General features: G+C 43.1%; 1 protein-coding gene across 1 annotated transcript in view; it reads right to left on the bottom strand.

Moving 5' to 3' along the window:
- Nucleotides 1-19,195, bottom strand: part of TLN2 (talin 2) — a 397,436-nt gene that overhangs the window by 77,856 nt on the left and 300,385 nt on the right. Inside the window, exons 35-42 of the mRNA XM_025038744.1 lie at nt 17,267-17,458; nt 15,122-15,244; nt 13,663-13,806; nt 11,846-12,007; nt 5,851-5,991; nt 5,223-5,404; nt 4,001-4,133; nt 1,571-1,672 (exon numbers count right to left, since the gene is read on the bottom strand). Coding sequence (XP_024894512.1) covers nt 1,571-1,672; nt 4,001-4,133; nt 5,223-5,404; nt 5,851-5,991; nt 11,846-12,007; nt 13,663-13,806; nt 15,122-15,244; nt 17,267-17,458 — 1,179 coding nt within the window. The remainder of the gene's footprint in view (nt 1-1,570; nt 1,673-4,000; nt 4,134-5,222; nt 5,405-5,850; nt 5,992-11,845; nt 12,008-13,662; nt 13,807-15,121; nt 15,245-17,266; nt 17,459-19,195) is intronic.

The following is a 19,195-nucleotide window of genomic DNA, read 5'->3' on the forward strand; positions in this document are numbered from 1 at the left end:
CCCTGAGAGCCTCCAGAAAGAGTATGCCCCTGCCAAAACCTTGATTTTGGACTTCTGGCCTCCAGAACTGAGAGAGATTCAATTTCTGTTTTAAGCCACTCAGTTTGTAGTAATTTGTTACAGTAGCTGTGGGAAAAGAATACAGGTGGGGTCTCAGACTTTGCACTTAGCAATCCCAGGTGATTGGGTGAAGCTGATCCCAGCTTAAGCTGATCTAGGATCCCACTGAGAGGTGTAATAAAACACTGGAACCATGAAGGTATTAACTCAGCCCATGACTCCTCTGGGTAGAAGGTCCCTAGGCTGTCTTTGTCCAGACTCCCTTTTGGAAAGTCAGACTAGTTTAGCCAAAGGAACAAGAGGACATTTGTAACTCCAGTGATACAAATATATTATTTTTCTTTTGATGCCACCCACTGAAATAAGAATTAATGTTTCTTACTAACAACACATCTTCAGAGACGAAGATGCTGCCCTAGAAGTCCGGAAATATTTTCTTATGAAATTCCTACCGGAATGAAGAGTAACTTCTGAAACAAAGTCCAGCCTCTTTTCCAAACTCAGTTTCCCCACGGCACACACGTAGGCAGAGGCTCCAGCCTCCAGACCAGTCCCCTCGACCCTTGCAAGCCTCTTCACACAGGCGAACAAGCCCCTTTCTTATTAAAAGGAACTCAGCTGAGAAATGAAGTTTGCCACACTTGAAGAGGCAGTGACACTGACCATTTTAAATCTCAAAAACCTGTCCTTAGAATACCAGCAGGAAGCTTAGCAGGCCCTTGAGCTATTTTATAACTTAAAAAGTAAGAATATCGATTTCCTAAAATCAATACCTGCAGAGAAGATTCTGGCTACTGGATTTCTAGATACGCATGTCGATACTGATGGCTGCTCTGATAAATGCTAGGAAACCCCGAAGGTTGTTAAAAATCCAATTTCTGTCCTCTCTCTGCTGAGGCATGGGCTGTTTGACAAGCCAACGATCCTTGAAGGATTTGCAAAATAAACCCCAAACAGGCAAAACATTACTCAGCACTTACAACAATGTGAGTATAAACTCTCAGTTGAAGGGCCCCTCCGGGGTGACCGCACAGGGCGGCTTTAGTTGTCCAGAGTGAAATTTGCAAGTTTGCTTTGCTTTCTCATTTGTGAAAATAGACGCTATGAGGAGCCATGGAAGAACAACATATCCCTAAAACACACCAGAATGAAACCGGCCAGCCAGGGACGAAAGATGGCAGACATCAGGCTAGGAATATCGACTTCAGTCTCTGGTTTATCTAAGCGAAGGTCAAGAGTGACAGATGACTGTAAATGCCTCGTAGGCTGAAAAAGTCTGACCATAACCAGAAAAATTTCCCTGTAGTTTTTATCTCAATGCCAGGTGAAAGCAGATCCCGAGGTGGTCATTTTTGAAGAAAATGAATTCTGTTTTCCATCGTTTAAGCCAGCATTGCCTTAGGCACAATACCTGGCCTCAGGATTTTGAGAATAACAAAACCTACAGAAACCTCTCCCTCCACCTCTCTCTCACGTGTGCTCTCAGCAGGATCCCCTCGGTGCATATTACCTTATGTCCCAGCTGAGCTGCTTCTCCCCGAGCTGCTGTGGCGATTGGATCTACGAGATGCCCGATTTCCTGGACCACTGAAGTCAGCTGCTCCTGCAGGGCCTGATGAGGAGAGAGAGCTGTCAAGTTCACCTCACAATGGTTCCCTCAAAGGTGCACTGATTTAGAAATGCCCATGTGAAAGACAAAGGAGGCCACAAGAAATGGACATCAAATTGTCTAGCTGTGCCATCAAGCTGCCACTTCACCCTGCCCTTTCCCAGGACTTCTCAGCATCCCTAGGACCCACTTGCACCTGTGAGCAACACAAGGCAGTGAGTGACACAACACTATTCCTACTGGCTTCTCACTCCCACCAACCACAGTACCCAATGATGCTATTCGTATCTTTACTTGGGTTATTCAGCATAATTACTGGAAATGTGGAACAGCGACGGCTTTCCAAGAAGAGAACGCAACTTTGTCCAAAAGGAGAGAGCTAATGGAGTCTGAGGCAACATTCAGGTCCTTGTGGCCTGAGAACTAAGAACTCTTTAAGGGGATAGGGGAGAGAAGGGTGACATAAAAATGAGATCAGTTCTCTGAAATCAGGACTATTTCCCCAACACCGCACTGTGAAAATGCCTGGTGAGATGCTCATCGAGCTCATCAGCTCAGGCTCTCAGTTCCTTGTTATTGGAGATGTGGATGCAGTTATTGAAAACGGCGTCCTCAAGACATTTCTTCTCAGGTTTGAGAGACAGTTTAATCTCTCCATCCCAAAGAATTGCACTCATGCTGTGAAGAGACAGGGCAAGGTATCTAGATGATGCTGGAGTGTAAGGGGGTGGGGAATTCAAAGATGGAGATTGTTAGCTAGTAGTGGGAAAGATCAGATCCTTTTGTAGGAATCTTCATAGGAGCTTCGCTTGAGAAAGTCAGGATCTAATACATCACAATGCTGGACATTTTAGGTCTGCACACAGCAGCACGGGATGGGCGTGATTCCTGACAAAGTGAGAAAGATCAGGTCATCAGAAATGAGACTTAGGCCTTTGCTACTTCCCCACTAAACAATGCTGTACATGTGCTGGGAGCTTTGAGAAGATGTTAGTCAACGAGAGGAGCAGTCTAACGTGCAAACTTAAAATAAAATCCTGGCGAAAAAAAGGGAAAAAGAGACAAATAGAGAGATGGAGGCAGGTGGATAGAAACCTCCAAGTTTCCGAGGGTCTTATTTAGCTAATACTTGTCTTCCCACTTACAACACAAGAATATTCCAGCAATGTTGTCTTATTACAGACAGCTTGTTAAATGAAATATGGTGTAAGCAGGAAGCACATGCAGTTAAAGGGGAGGATTTTCTTCCTAGGGAAGACATTAAGACAGAGGATATGCTTGGGGAGGGATGGTACGAGATGGGAGCATGATGGGGGCCTTCTAAGTCGCTGGTCATGTTTGTTTCTTGAAAAAGGTGCTGGTTGAAGAATGTGCTTAGTTGGTGAAAATTCATCATCTTCACACTATGATATGCACACTTTTCTGTATGCATATTCTACTTTAATACCAGGTTAACAATAATTCTAACATTCCACACAAGATGAGAATGCTTATCCCTTCTTTCTTTTCCTGGAAATGGGCACGGGGTGGCGTGAAGCTGAGGTGAAACAGACAGCTCTATTAATAAAAATGAGCAATACGAACTCTGGGCCCACTGCTTAGAGACAGGGGTCAAAGTTCATTGTTGATGAATTCAGCGGCAGTAAGGGAAACATCAGTGAAGAGACCATCCATATTTATTAAGCACCTTCTGAGTGTCAGGCACTTTCAACAAAGAAGAATTAATCAGAGGCCTTTGGACAGGTTACAGAAAAAACTCAAAGGATCAAAGTCGGAAAATTCTATCCTCAACTTTGGAAAAACTGGCAAGAAACGGCAAAGTGACTCTGAATTAATAACAGAATTCTAAAGGTCTCCAAATACTAGATAATGAGTAACTTAGGAAGGAAATCTTTATCTCTAAATGGACCAAATGTATAGAGTTTAACGCTAAATGTGCCCATTAGTCAAAAAGTGCATTGGTGAAAAATGACAACAGAGAAACATTCAAACATGCTTAGGTCTGCTCCACTGATATGTTAAAAAGAATACGGTAAACCCACCTTAGTGACATTATCTGACATTAATTTTTCCTCAAGCTTCAGCCTCATTTAATCTTGCCACCTCCAGCAGTACATGTGTGTTCCTTCACCAAACCACCATTCTCTAATCAGCATCTGCCTTTCTCTCTCCAAAAACTTCCCAGGTTAGTTCCACAGGGGAAGGTGGTTCAGTGATAAAACTCTACCATCAAAAACATGTTGGTTCTATTCTCTCATCCCCCAAAGTCTGATGCTGAGATTCTGCAGCATTTTCAAAGGCTTCCGAGCTGGCCACAGAGTCTCAGCTTACCTCCACAGAGATGTCATCCCTCGTGGCCAAACTCTGGCTGACAGCTGCCAGCGAGGCCTGCTCGATGTCCCGAATGCACCGGTTGATGCCATCGATGGAGTAGTCACACTCTCTCTGTCCAGGGGCCTTGTCCCTGGAAGGGACAGAGGGAGTTAAACATAGGCTCCATGGGGCTCAAGTTCCACAACCCACTCCTGCATTGGAGGGCCATGAGACTCTGTCTACTCTCTACCCTACTTGATTGCATTATTTAAGGAGTCAATCCCTGATGCTTGCTTGGCAATGCCTCTCTGTATAACTCATACATTTCTTAATTTAACACTTGTGCTAACTTTTATTTCTGGTGAGAAGGATCTAGTGCCGCCCTCTATCTCAGGCTGATGCCAGGAAATGGCAAATGAAACAATTTAGACTTGGATTATCTACTCACTGGCTTAAGCATAGAATCCTTATTTAAAAAAAAAAAAATGTTGGTGCTATTTCCAGTGCAACCACGTTATGTTCTCTATATTGCATACTATTCACAAACTCCTGGGTTACAGTAGACATTAAAATATTTAGCCAATTTTTCTTTGCAAGGTATTAAGGAAATTAACTGTGGTCCTGAGTTTCAAAATAGAAAAACAAAGTATCTAAGAAAAGGGATACATTCCATGCTGTTGGTTATTAACTTTGGTCAACTTCAAAATGTTTTATCTACTTAGGAGATATTGTTTCAGGCCCTTACTATCACCAAGGGAGTCATAGATGCCCAGAATTACTGTGGGACCTTGAATATTTTTTTGTCTTATTAGCAAAATAAGGTAACCCCAAATCCTGCTAAATAAATAGTGGTGCTCTGCCTAAGCTCCTAGTTACAATGGTTATAAAGACTAAGACTAGAGCAATCAGGCCCGGGGAGGACCTTGGGAATTTCCCTAAATCCTTTCTGCTTCAATTCTCTCATCGATTAGAGGGAGACATTGACAGTATCTACCCGACAAAGCTGCTGTTATAATCCAATGAGATAATATAGGTAAAATACTTGGAACAGCATCTGACACACAGTAAGTGCTTAAATTAGCTATTATTATGACCAGTGCTACCACTGATCCCAAAGAGATAAAAGAAAAAGATGAGAATGATCAAACGCATTGCTATTAAATACAATTCCTGATGGACTTATTCCCTTCCTTCCCTGTTCAGACACAGGCCCCTAGCAATTTCTGGAGGAGAAACTAACCTGATAGATGTGATAAGACTCTTGATGGAGTCGGACACAGTGTGAGAATGTCCGGCCAGCACAGACCAGGTGGGTGGGTCTTTGGGGTTGATGGCCAGCGAGCGTGCAGTGCGGATGAGGTACGATGAGCTCTCCAGCATGGTCTTGGCCGAGATCAGGATTGGTTCCTGTGCCTGGGATCCCTGGGACCAAACAGCAGAAGGGTCAAAGGCACGGTGTACAGAGTGAATGAGTCAGGCCATGGAAGGTCCTGTTCTTTACCAAGCCACTACCTCTGTCCACAGGAAATGCAGCGAATAGGGAACCATGGAGGTTGGCGCACTTAGGGCCTGGATGGTGAGGACATGGGTCCATGTTCTTAAATATCATTTTTGAGTATGACACATATCAAGAATCAACCGCAAATCTATGTATAGAGATTGTTCTCATCATATAAAGCTAAGGCATACTTCTTAAGAGATGTGCAGACATTGAGTTTCATTAACTCTGTGCATGTACCATCATTGAGAACAAGGCCCTACATATTGACAGAGAAAGCTTTTGGAGTTCTTTACTCTTTGTGCTCATTCAGTGCTGCATAAAGCTAGCCAAAGATGCCAACATTACCTTTGCTGCAAAGACTCCTTACCTCGGAGCTGATTTGGGCAGGAACACTGACAAATTCAGGGTTAGATGCAAATGCTGTCAGGTTCTCCACGGCTTCAATCAAGGGTGCAGTGGCAATGCGACACTTATTGCGGTTGTCTTCAGAGAAATCCCCATCCAGGGCCTGATGGGAAGAAACATGGAGACTTCACGCCACTGAGAAGCACAAATGACTCCTAGACCACGGTAGTTGCCTCCCAGGAAAAGAAGGTGGTTTAGTGGGAATACAAAATGTTTGGCAAATTCATAAATAATAAATATGAATTGACTAAAGAGATCTCTGCTATTAAGCATAGGGGCTCAGTTAACAACTACAAGAAATAAAACAATGTGTGGCTCACAGGACAGCTGACCTCACAGACCATCAACTTCCCACTCACGTGAGGCAGAAACACGGATTCAAACAGCTCTGCTCCTCGCTCCCTATGCGCCACGTTGCCAAACCTTGTAGCTGATCCACTTTCTTCCCCACTTTTGACACCATAACCCTTGTGTTCTTCCCCTCACTTTTCACTCCAACTAAGTCTATTCCCTCCCAAACTATAAAAATACTTTACATTGTATAGCACTTTCAACTTTTTCTAAGTTTTACCTGGATGTCCCTGAATGACTGACAGAGGTAGGGCTTGCATACCCACTATTTTGAAATGAACAAAATGGAATCCAATGGGAAGGAATAGACTAGAACTACTTCTGACAATATGGACAAATCTCACAAGCATAATATTCAGTTAAAGAGGCTTGACAAAAAAGGGTACCAAAAACAGGTGAAGCTAATTTAGAGTGTTAGCAGTCAGGTCACCTTTGGACTATGTATGACTGGAGAAGCACCAAGAGGCTTTCTGGGGCTGGCTATGTTTCTTTTCTTGATCTGGCTATGGTTATGTAGGTGTGTGCAGCTTGAGAAAACTCACTGAGCTCTACACATCTGATACGTGTTTTTTGTCTATGTGTCTTATTTTTCAATAGCTTTTTTCTTTTTTTAAATTAGCAGCAGGTAACACAATGGCATTGAATGGTCAGTTACACTGCTGATTAATGGCCGGGATGGATGAGAATCCAGGAATGCAACCTGTGATCCATGCCAGGCTGCCTCACAAAGGTTTAACACTTGGATTCGAGGTTCCCTGACCAAGATTCCACCTCCCCAAGAACAAGACTGTTGGACCAATAGCCTGTTACCCAGGGATAGCTCCCCTGTGTCCCAACAAAATACTATATTTGAGAAGGCAGTTATATTTGTAGAAGAACATAAATTTCCTTGTTAAACAACCAATTAAACTTTTAATTTAACCATTATGAGCAATATATAAACACCAATTTAGACAATTAGTGAACGAAATGCTAGAGGAACCAGCATTATGCAACAACCAGATCTGAGATGGTAGCATTTCCATTTTTCATTAAGGCAAGAGTAGGCAGGCACAATTGCTTTAAAGGCTATTTCTGAGTAACGACTACATTCCAATCAAGCCTTGGCAGCTTGGGACAATAATCACATATCTGCTAAGCTAACATTTTCAGAGGAATTCCCATGAGCCTGGCTATTTGACCTTCTTGGCTAATATCATGCATGTATGGCTGGCCTTGGCTTCTGCCCTTCCCTACCAGTTAGGCACTGATCTCTACCTTAACCTCTCTGATTCTGCCATTCTTCAGGACCAATGGAAACCTTACACGCTGCTCCTTCTTGCTCACATATACAGCTTCAGTTCTAACTGCCGCTCATTACTCCATAAACGTTGATTTGGCACCTGTTACCTCCACTGTGCAGGGCACTGCCAACATACAAGTGAGTTGGCACTCTAATCTTGTTGCACTATTAATGTTATAGACTCCTTGAGGTCAGGCCTTACCAGGCTTCAGAGCAATCCAGGAATACAATGGGAGGCAGGGTGAGTGTCACATAACAGGAGTGGCCCCTGCACAGGCAAACCAGCAAAGCAGGCACATGGCAGGAGTGGACTCTGGCTTCAAAGGATCCGGTCCCAGCACCTCCAGTGGCCCATCATACCCCTTTGGCTGGGATGACATGGCTTCTAGCTCAATGGAAGATGCCAAGTCTTCCCAGGTGCCGCTCACCCTCCTGCTTCTCACCTCTCCACACTCTTCCCATTCCCTTTTCTACCTTCTACAACCCTCTCAGCCGACAACCCTCTCAAGCAGGCACCCGATCGAGCCACCAACCCTTAGTTGAACTTATTCAAAATGAAAAGATGATTACCTGAGGGAAATCCTAAGGAATGGTTTTCCTAATTGTGCAGTTTCATAAACTGCATCAATAAGACAAATTTTTTTTTTGAGCATGGGTCCTAAGATCACATGTCATGTGGCCCGTTACTATTTATAGGACAGGACACTGAATAATGTGGAATAGAACACCAAGCTACATCACCCACTTTTTTTTTTTATTCTAAAAGAAAAAGCTGTTTCCTCCCAAGAAAGCACTTAGCATCAGAAAGGATGACTTACGCAGATACTATTTCACTTCTGAATGCTGCTTTCACTTCGAAGACGGCTGAGGCACCCTAGTACACTGAATACTCAAATGTGCCCAACTGGAGAAATTTTAAGCAGCCATGGCAGTTTTCATGTAGACATTCCATGTCACAGAATGTCAGTACACCAGCCAAAACGACGAAAGGGTAAATTCACTTAGCCAAACACCCAGGCCCTATAGGGACAGGGCCCTCTCAACCCCTGGGCCAGCTCTCCTGAACATTCTCACTTAGCAGAATCTCACAGGGAGCTGGGAGAAACAATTTCTCCATGTGTACCAGCATCAAAAATTCATGACTTTTGGGAGTTAGAGGGACTTTAAGGATCACTTAATCCCAGGTCCCCAATGTTCCAGATGATAAAACTGACACCTAGAAAGTGACACACTATGCCAAGGTCATGCCTCAAACTAGAACTCAAGACCCCAGGCTCCCTTCTCGCCTACTGACCTTAGACAAAGGCAATGAAAATAAGGAGTAAGAGAATTCTAAGGGTTTTTTTTTTCCTTCTTTTTTCTTCTGAAGAAACCTACTTTGCCAATCCAAACAGCAAGATGGTCAAGAAAACATACTTAGAGCTAAGTCAGATTGGTTAATGAGAGCTGGATCTGGTGTCTTTGGTACCTAAAATGCTTAATTGCAAAACCCTGAGCTTCAACTCCAGTGCCAGAGGCAAGGCTGTGCTCCAACTTCTCGGAAAAACAAAAGCTGTTGTTGCACAATTTCTACTTGGCACCCAAACCTGAGCGACTGCACATTTAAAATAGCATTCCATTCCGCACATCTGACTGGAGACTAGGTAACGAGATGACTGGAGAGAGAAAAGCAGGCAACATTATGCGGTAACCAGTAGAAAGATGGCAATCATGGGTAGGGGTCTGTGTGCTTCTAACTATCGCCCTGGCAGGGAGTCTGGTGCAGATATTTATTTTTGCTAAGCCTTGCTTTGGCATTTTAAAGAATGCCAATCAGCAGAGATTTAAGATTCTTGGCGGCACATATTCTATATGGGTGCTGATAACCCACTGCCATGTAACTGCTCTCCCAAATGCTCCTCTGCTGACTTCTCTTTTTTTGTGACTGCAAGGGTGTGGCAGCTAGGATTCAGGCACATCCTCATGATTGAAAGAAAAAAAGAGTACTAAGAAGCGTTAAATTTAGAGCAAAATGCAGCTATGACAGCAGCTCTCGTAAGTATTTAGGGAATTAAATATTCATTTGTTTTGCTATTTGACAGGATTCTTAACCATTCCTAGAACAGGAAATCTATTCAGTATTTAGTACAGAGTGCTACAGTGAAATGATCTTTACCACTTCCCTAATAGGAAATTAAAAAAACAAAGCTCATCCCCCTCTGGCAAACCCTGCCACCCAAGGGGAGCTGAAAAACAAGCACATTTCGTAAAGATGAGGGCAACAGGTTCATTTCAGTTTATCATGCATTGCACATTGCTACTGATTCCCAGGGTGCTCCCTGGAGACTAGGCCTTCATCTTCTCCACATTACAATCACCCTTCATCCCTCCTCTGATGTTTCTGCACCAGTATATCTTTTAGGCCATCACAAGAGCTCATTTGCTGCAGGGAATTACAGAGGGTTTGACACTGTGAGGAGGATCTGAAAAGAAGATGAGATCTTAACAGTGATAGGTCAGGATTTTAAAACCAAGGAGGAGGCAGAAAAAGGTTTCCAGGAATTTCTAAAGAATAGCTTCTTTCCTTATTTTCTTCCTTGGTCCATCTAACTATAGCCTGTTTTTTTAACGATCAGAAAATGGCCGAGTTTAACTGAGATAAGTTCATTACAGGAGCAACCAACAATGATGTCACTACTTTTAATTCTCTTGCTGTCCTTCCATCTCCCCCTCCCCCAAACTTGCACAGACACACTATAGGTGCCTCAAAGTATTTCCTCCCAAGTTAGTGAGACAAATTAGTCTCTCCGTGCAGAAGATCTGAACAGCATTGCCAGGGGTGAGAGCAGGACGGACAGTGGAAAGAGCAGGGGATCTGGGCTTTCATACTGGTTGGGTCACCTTGGGGAAGTTACTTAATCTACTTGTGCCTCAGATGTCCTGTCTGTAAAATGGGGATGACAAATACAGGGTGATTGTGTGGACTGAGTAACATACACAAAACACTTGGATCAGGTTTTGCACAAGCTAAGCATTTTAAAATGTTAAGCTTTATTAGTTTCTAATACCATGACCTATGATGGTAATTAAGGTGAGCTGCCACCAGGATCCAAGGAGCACCTGAGTACTGGCTTTAATTTGTTCATTTTCAACCTATATTGTTTTCAAAAAGGCAGATTTTTTTTTTTTTTAACTGTTTAAACAGTGAAGAAATTGCTGACGAGGCACCTGCCCCAGGCTCTCGCTCGTAAGCTGCCAACTGCTGCTGGGCTGCATGTTCTTCTTTGCTTCTGCTTGGCTCAGACTGTTGACTGATGTCTCCATGAGATTAAACCGGCTTTGTGTAGTGAAAGGAAAATTAAATGTCTAGTGCCATATCCTCTAGAGTGAATGGGGAAAAGTCCTCTTACTACTCCAGGACTTGTCCAGCAACAAAGTAGACTGTTTGACCTTAATGAAGGTAAAAATCCTTAAAGTGTTAACCCTCCGATGCCTCTCTCTGCTGCACATCCAGGTTTATACAGAATTGGGAGCTGGCCTCCCATGACAATCTGCTTTAGAGGATTGGAGGCGGGTGCTGAACTCTGCTTGTGGTCTGCTGTCCAGGCCAGGGCTGTTTTACCACATGGTCTGCTGCCTCCTGCCTGCTTGGTCTCGCTTAGGGCAGACTGAGTTTGTGGTCTTATTGCCTACCTACAAATGCTATATTCCAGCTATTGCAATTCCCTACTCACAAGGGCACCTTGGCCCTGCCTCCCCCCAACCTGTCCATGGCCTTTCACACAAAGATGAACTTGTTATAAACATGGAATGTTGCTCCATTTTAAACATTTAAATCAGATAGACAGAATAGATATCATAAGATAGATTAAATTCATTTTTTTAAAGTTATTTTTCCATAATTTCCCATTACCCTCTCTCTCTACCTTCTCTCTCGGTCCATATCTACCAACAAAGACAGAACCCTCTACAGGCCCCCTCAAAACCACCCCACATAAGCACACAGTTTAAGTAAACAGAGTGTTTGCTACCCAAACATAGTACCAAGAGATGCCCCTTACTTAACCCCTTCCAAACAGATTTCTGCCCCTAAGGTTCTCACAGACAGAATTTGGGGAGTCCCTCTCACTATCTAGAAGGTTAGTAGAGACTAAGGCTGTTAGTTTTTCATGATAAATATCTCCATTGGTAAAAGGCTCCTTCTCAGTGACTTTAGTCATGAGACCTAATTAGAAGTTAAACTTCACTAGACATAAGTCTTAAGAGAGCAGCGCTTAAATTCTATCCTTTCCCCTCTGCGATAGGTATTAACAGGGGTTACCAAGGCCTCAGGTCAGACACCTACCTTGATGGTCTTCACCAGGTTGGCCGTGCTGTTGGCGACTTCCTTGGCTGACTGGACAAAGTGCCTCTTGGCCACGGGGTTAGCCGTCTTGGATGAGGCGATGCGGCAGGCATTGCACAAGGCCGAGGTATGCTTAGCGACAATCGTGGCGGCTGACAAAACCTATAAGGCATGGAGCTGGGTTGGGGGCACCCCACACTTCAGTGCAGAGGATTCCAGCTTAGAGGAGTCCACCCTGGTCCCCAGCCCTGGATTCCTCTTCAACTCACATGTTCAGGGCCCATGTAATTACAACATGCGTCTAGCTCTGCTACCCCTGAAGTCTCTCCAAGAAAGGAGAGGGCAAGAATTAGTAAGCAAGAGAGAATAAACAAAGGAAAGGAAAGGAGGTGCTGATGTAATGGTGGAAGTGGGCTGGGCTCCAGACAGTCTTAAAGGAGATGCAGTCAGTTATCCTTTGCAACCCCCGGTAAGGAAGTATTTGGTCCAGGGTGTAGGCCAGCACTGCCCAACAGAAATACAGTGTGAGCCACATGTCATTTCCTAGCAGCCACATTAAAATAAGTACAGAAACAAGAGAAATTAATTTAAATAATATATTTTATTAAACTTGATATATCCAAAATATTTCATTTCACTATGTAATCAATTTAATAATGTTATTAATGAGATGTTTTACATTTTTTTCTTATCATGGAAAGTCTTCAAAATCTAGTATGTATTTTACGCTTACAGCCTATTGCAATTTGGATGAGCTACATTTCAAGTGCTTAATAGCCACATGCAGGTAGTGGCTACCACAATGGAGAGTCCAGGTCTAGATGAGTGAAATAAACATCAAAGTGTGACCGTTCCTGCCTCATCCATAGTGGGCTATAGGCATCTTATTAAGGAGTCTGGCTCAAGAATCTTCTAAGCTCTACCCCACACACCAAACAGCTCTCCTGAATCCACCAGATCTACTTTGCTAAGGCTGGTAAAATCCCAATGGCCTTAACTTGGACAGGTAAGGAATCTCAAGTGCACTGACACCTTACAAGAGAGACCTAAGGTCTGCTTTAGGTCCAGATCATCCTTGTACTGTCTCCTTTACTTGAGTCCTTCTCCTGCCTCAAGAATGCCAGTCCTAGAATTTACAACAGATGTACCACTCACAGGCTGCCTCTTCTAACCCATGTAGGCCAGTTCTTATTCCTTTCAACACACATTGCTTTAATAAGTGAATGGGACTCCATGCCACTCGAGTATTAGAAGTGTCATGAAATATCACATACTGTCTAGTCCTAAAATATCTGTGGCTCCTTTATACACTGCTGATTATGAATCAGTTTTGAGGCCTGGCTGGACCCATCTCTGTCAAGTGACCTTCAGAAACTTCATCACACCTTCCTCTGTGCATCCCTGGTATTGTCATCATAGCCCAATCATTGTATCTTCCAAACTTCCAACAGACTAAGAGCCAAGGGTGCAGGAAATCAGGTCACACTCATGGTGACCCTTAGTACTGAGCACAGAACAAGCCCTCCACGTATGTCCCCTGAACTGAATGGAATCATGAAACTCTTGATGAATCTCATGGTGATTACTTTACTCCTACAGCCTTTCAGCATCTCATTTCAAAGCACCTACATATTTCCACTTTCACCACATTTTGTAATATCGCCTCCACCCCAAGTCATTATCTACAATGCTGCATATTTAGCTGGCCTTGTAAGCTCTGTAAAAATAGTATTCTTTACTAATTTCTCCCACTCTTCCATAACCCACTTACAAGAGCTTAAGGACTCGCAGATCTCATATCCTCGCCCCGTGGTTACCTGTGATGGGCTGCTGTCAGGGTCCACCAAGTTCTGGCATGCCATCTGTATAGCCTGGTTAGCCCTGGCAAACTGGATGGGATCCACAAGGCCTTGGTGGCCTGCCTGGCTGTTTGGATCAGAGATGCCGACGAGGTATGCAGCCTGGAAAGGGAGGAGGAAAACCACAGCTCAAGCTCTGTGATCCTAGATGAGCCCATGGGGGAAAATGATACATGCAGCAGCCATGCTTAGGGGCTCTTAGTGCAAGCTGGTCAGAGTAATCTCATCAATAAGGGTTAAGGGATGGACTGTGAATGCCAGCTCAGGCCAGGGACAATATGCTGCAGGCCTCTGGGAATGAAGTCTCCTTGTTCTTAAGAAAGCCTCAAGAAGCTCTTCTGTGGGGCAGGAACAAGGACAGATGCCCCCTTGATTGCTTCTGGTGGACATTTTATGACTATGAGGGAACCAGTCTCAGCATGAAGCTGACTCTCTGGTTGGCGGATGGGCGAGGCAGAAAAAAGTGGATGCTGACTGATGGCATGGAGCTGCTGGGTCAGCCAGCCCTGGAGCATGCCCTGTGAGCATCTCTCATCTCATAGACTAACATATCCTTATTGGTTAGATCAATATTTCCAATAATAAGTAAGAGGAATGACTAAGATGGCTCAGGAAAAAAAAAATGCAGTACTTGGTCTCTAAGAGGACGACAGTCTACAAGAGGTCTTCTCTTTAACACCCCTGGATATGTTAGCCAAATAACAGGGAGAAAATGAATCTGTGAGTAGGAATTTTAACCTTAATTCATTTCCCCTGAGATCTGGGGGGTAGGATGAGGGTAGATAACGTCATCTCCCAAACTGGGGGTGTTTTTCTTTGGTTTAATAAAATCTTCTAGGCTCAAATTAATTTTCAAATGATAAATCCTTTAAGGTAAATGTTGACATTTTTGAGGCTTCAGTCACATGAGCCCAATAATTATTGGAAATACACAGGACAGTTGAAGAAGAGCAAGGGACACGTCCGATCATGTTTCTGCATGATGGCATCTCATATTTTTCTCCTTCTGATGCTAAAAAGACCTTGACTAAGATTTTTGCAATTCTAAAACCTCAGAGGGAATTTGAATTATGTAATGCCTATTCCCCTGCCCCCACAAAACTCATCTGTAACAAGGACCTAAGAAAAAAAGCAAACTGGCCTTTGAATCCTTATGCTGGGTCTGCAGTGTTCAGTGTCTCATTGTCCTTCTCAGGCTGCCCTGCTCCTGGTGGGTAACTGGCTGATGTTTTGTCTAAATGCCCCAGCCAGCACAGGAGCCGCTGCCTTTTTCATGGTTTCTGTGGTAGTAGTTGAATAAGGAGCTGAAGCTGGAGCTTCCCCAGGCCTCCCATAGGGGTCTGGTACTCTTAGTACCCACAATCTGGCACAGGACACAGGCTATATCACAAGGCAAGGGGACTAACCAATCCCTTACCTGAGCTGCCGCCTCTGTCAGCCCACAGAGAGCCTTGGATGCAATTCCCACACACTCCCCAAAGGCAGGAAGGTCCCCGGTCTTGGCATTCTGAGAAATCCCTGCCATCGACTCACCCAGAACCTGCAAAACAACCAATCAGCAATATTCTCTGACCAACATTCCTTCAAACCATGGGGCAAAGGGGCTGCATTTACAATTTAACATTCAAGGCCACTTAATTTACAATATTTGCCATTATTTTCCTTTATTTGCATTAAGAAGAGATTCAAAGAGTTATATTATTTCTGTTTCATAAACAGAAATGAATAATAAAACTATAAACCTTTCACTCAAAAGGAGTGAAATGTATGCATTCTCCCCTCAGATAATTCATAATTCCATTCACTCAAAAGGAGTGAAAGGTTTATAGTTTTTCTATATTTCAAGGATATACAGTTAATATACTCAGATCAGTAAAGTATAATCCATACAGGGCATCCCATGGGTGAATGGTCTCAACTGAGAACTGTTAGTTCCCAAAATAAAAAAAAAAACTGGACACATTCACTTAGTCATGGTAGATGAAGTCATATCCAGAAAGCAGAAGATACATTCCTCTTGGTATTATTCCTTTACTTACTGACAGCAAAATTTAAATGTCTTTAAGTGTGTGGGTGTGCATACACACATTCATATATATAAATAGATAATCTAAACACTAAAAAGATATTTCCCAACTTTTGTAAGTAGTTCCCTTTATTTTGAAAATTGGTATATTCTTTCTTCAGAGGTCTTTAAAATAACAGCTAAAAGGAATTTTAGTATTCAAAATCCAACTGAGAGGTCAAGCGCTCTGTGCAAGTTCACAGGGAAAGTCGTGAGCAGAGGCGAGGTGCCAGCCCCTTATCTATTCTGTCTTCTATGGGTCTCATAAAGCCCCACGAGGGCAGGTTTCCACCTCCTAGGGTCACAGATGGCAGAACTGAAGGCTGTTCACCACAACCCTTCGAAGAGAATATGGGATTGCTAAGTCTAGAACCCAAAGCAGAGTTCTTCAGCTGGCAATAGGCTATCTTGGACGGGGGGAAAAATTCCTACAATTGCTTGGATATACCAAGTAATCTAGCTTACATGAGGACCTGCAGAGCAAAGAAGTTAGAGGGTATTTTTACGTGTAGTATTTTCCTCTCCCTAATCCTGCATCCTTCTTTGGCTATAAGTAGGTAAAATGTATGCATTCTCCCCTCAGATAATTCATAAAGGATGATGGACAGAGCAAACTCTAGTCTTTACCCAGTGCAAAATGGGCCCTCCTGACATCACCAACACAGATGTCACCTTAAAGCTAGTGTAAAGTGACATAAACAAAAATACACGTGCATTCCAAGTACACAGCCAGACTGCAACTGCTCAATATCCATTCATCTCACTTGCATTTCATTTTAACCTGATTTTGAGGCATTCTCAAAAACACTGATATCATCATCATAGGTCAGTATTTCTCAACCTTCTAAAAATTTATTACTGCTCCACTAAAAAATATTTTTATAATATTTTCCCAGTAATTGCCACTCATTTGAAATTCAATACTAAGAAATCAGATTTTGTTAAGTAAGCTTAAGATGGGAGGGCACAAACCATTATATTATCTTAGATTTTTCCACCCCCCTACCCAACAATTTTTCACTCCCTTTGAGAATGCACGCCATGGATGATGGTAAAGAGAAGACACAAGAGAGTCTCATATAAGCCAAGGTCACTGAAAGGCTTTCCCCAGCAGTTCAATCCCAAGTGAAGAAAATATATAAGTTGATTCACAAAATACATAATTGGAGCCATCCATGATACGGCATAAGCAGTGGTTCTCAAAGTGTGGCTCCTGGACCACATGGGCAGGACCTAGGAACTTGTCAAAAATACACAATCTCAATCCCCCCTCAGATCTACTGAATCAGAAACTCAGGGGTGGGGCTCATCGATCTGTGCTTAACAAGTCCCCGAGGTGATTCTGATGCATGGTCAAGTTTGAACAGCACCTGAGCAGAGGGATCCACCACAAGGCTTTATAATACATGCAGCTATACAGAGTGGCGGATGCCCACAAAGCACATCTCAATTTTTCCCCACACTGAGGAGTGACGTGAAGAGCATAGACAGGCTTACCTTGGAGTTTTCCATCACACTCTCAATGCAGTCAAAGTAAGAGAGGTCACTAACAGGTTCATTAGGATTGTCCAACATCCCCTTGACTGTCTGAAGAAGGAGAACACAACTTAGAAAGCAAGCTAGTGTTACAGAACAAGAGAAATTCATCATAAAGTGCAGACTATGAACTTCCTCTCCGTATACAGGATTCTGGTCACGATCACTCATTTACTCAGATTCTTGAGAGGAATTTAAATCAGAGTATCCATGACTTCAGATTTCCTGCTAGAAACACACATTGAAGAAGGGGGTGGGTGTCTCAGGTTAGCTTTCAGAGAGGAGAATCTCTGGTTTTCATTTTTGAAGAAGAACAGTATCTACAGAAGGGGGAGATTTTTTTCTTAAAGAAATTTGAGTTAATGCAAGACAACATATTCATGGTAAGTTAGTACAATGTTTCTGCTAGATAACTCCAATGAGTTTAAATTTCAAGGATACATTAACTCATTTCTTCATAATTAGTAGAACTCTCAGTTTTCAATTCTGGAACCTTTTAATGGGTAAGCATGAAAGAGGGCAACTCCTCCAAACTGCCCACAGGAATGGTTTATTTTTAAACAGTGATAAAATGTCCATCGAGGAACTGGGTATGGGGCTTGCCTATTCTGTCTTTGTCTCCACTGAAAATCATCGTGAGCTTTCATAGTGTAATGACCTTCAATTACCTTTTATGAGAGAGGAGAGCCTGGAGAAACAGCCCTCCAACCTCCTCCCCACTGAGTGAGAATGTACAAGAGGACACGGCAGCCTCTGGAGCACCGCCAACAGAAAGACATGGTCATTTGAGTTACAAAGCGTTGGCGGGAAGTAATGGTTGAAACTGCTGAGTTACTCTGTTAAAGATCTGAGGGAAAGCGGGCCGTGTAAAAGAGTTCATTTCATCAAAGACCCTCCTTCCACTCCTTGCACAATCAAAATTGCTTTAGTAACAGCAATTCTGAAATAGTCATAATTTTGGCAACTAAAGATACTATTAAGGGACAGAGTATTTGTACTTAGGCCAACAGTGCTCATTTAGATCAAACACCCACATATCGTTTATACTTGCAGATGTGAACAGACCAGAATAGGGCAGTAATTCACCCAAGGCTGGAAACACTCTCTGTTGTTTCCAGAACATTCCAGTCCATGGTAATGAGTCTCTTCTCATTTCCAGCTGCACAAAATGGCCTATTGCCATTGTCAGACAGGGCCTCAATCAAACCCTTCAAAAGCTGCAATGAAACCCCTCTTCTGGCATGGTAAGTGTTCCTACCATGACAGACCCATGCTAATCATCCAGAAAACTGAAGTTACAATTGGTATGACCAACCCATATCTACTGAGATAACCATTTGGCGGTTTAAACATAACCTACATTGGTTAGGACAGCACTGCATACAAGTAGGCACATTGACTTTACGTTTACCCATGTATATTCTATGGGCTCAAATGACCAATAAACCATAAGTAGGAATATAAGTGGAAAAGCACCCACACTGTGTTCTGGGCCACTAGGGACTCCACGGGCACCTTGATTGTACAGTAATCAGTGCCACTCTGCATATCCTCTTATGTGCCCCTAATATGTTACAAAATAAAATGTATGGGGAAATCATATTTACTGAAAAAGCACATCTATCTCAGCTTCTCTCAAATGCCCCAGAATAATCTCTCCCAAATTTTTCAGGTAGAGATTGCTCATCTTCAGCCTAAACCCTATACCATATGCCTCTTCCAGTTTGAGATAAAGAATCCTTTAACAAAACAACTCTCATCCTAGTGGAAAAAGGGAAAGCGGGAATGATAATCCCACCAAAACTAAACTTTCTTCAATTCCTTCCCGCTTGGATTAGAACTTTTCCTCCATCAGTCTCCCAAGAAAGTAAAAGGCAAGGACAGAGGAGA

Source organism: Pteropus alecto, unplaced genomic scaffold (assembly GCF_000325575.1).
Source record: "Pteropus alecto unplaced genomic scaffold, ASM32557v1 scaffold86, whole genome shotgun sequence".
NCBI lineage: Eukaryota > Metazoa > Chordata > Mammalia > Chiroptera > Pteropodidae > Pteropus > Pteropus alecto.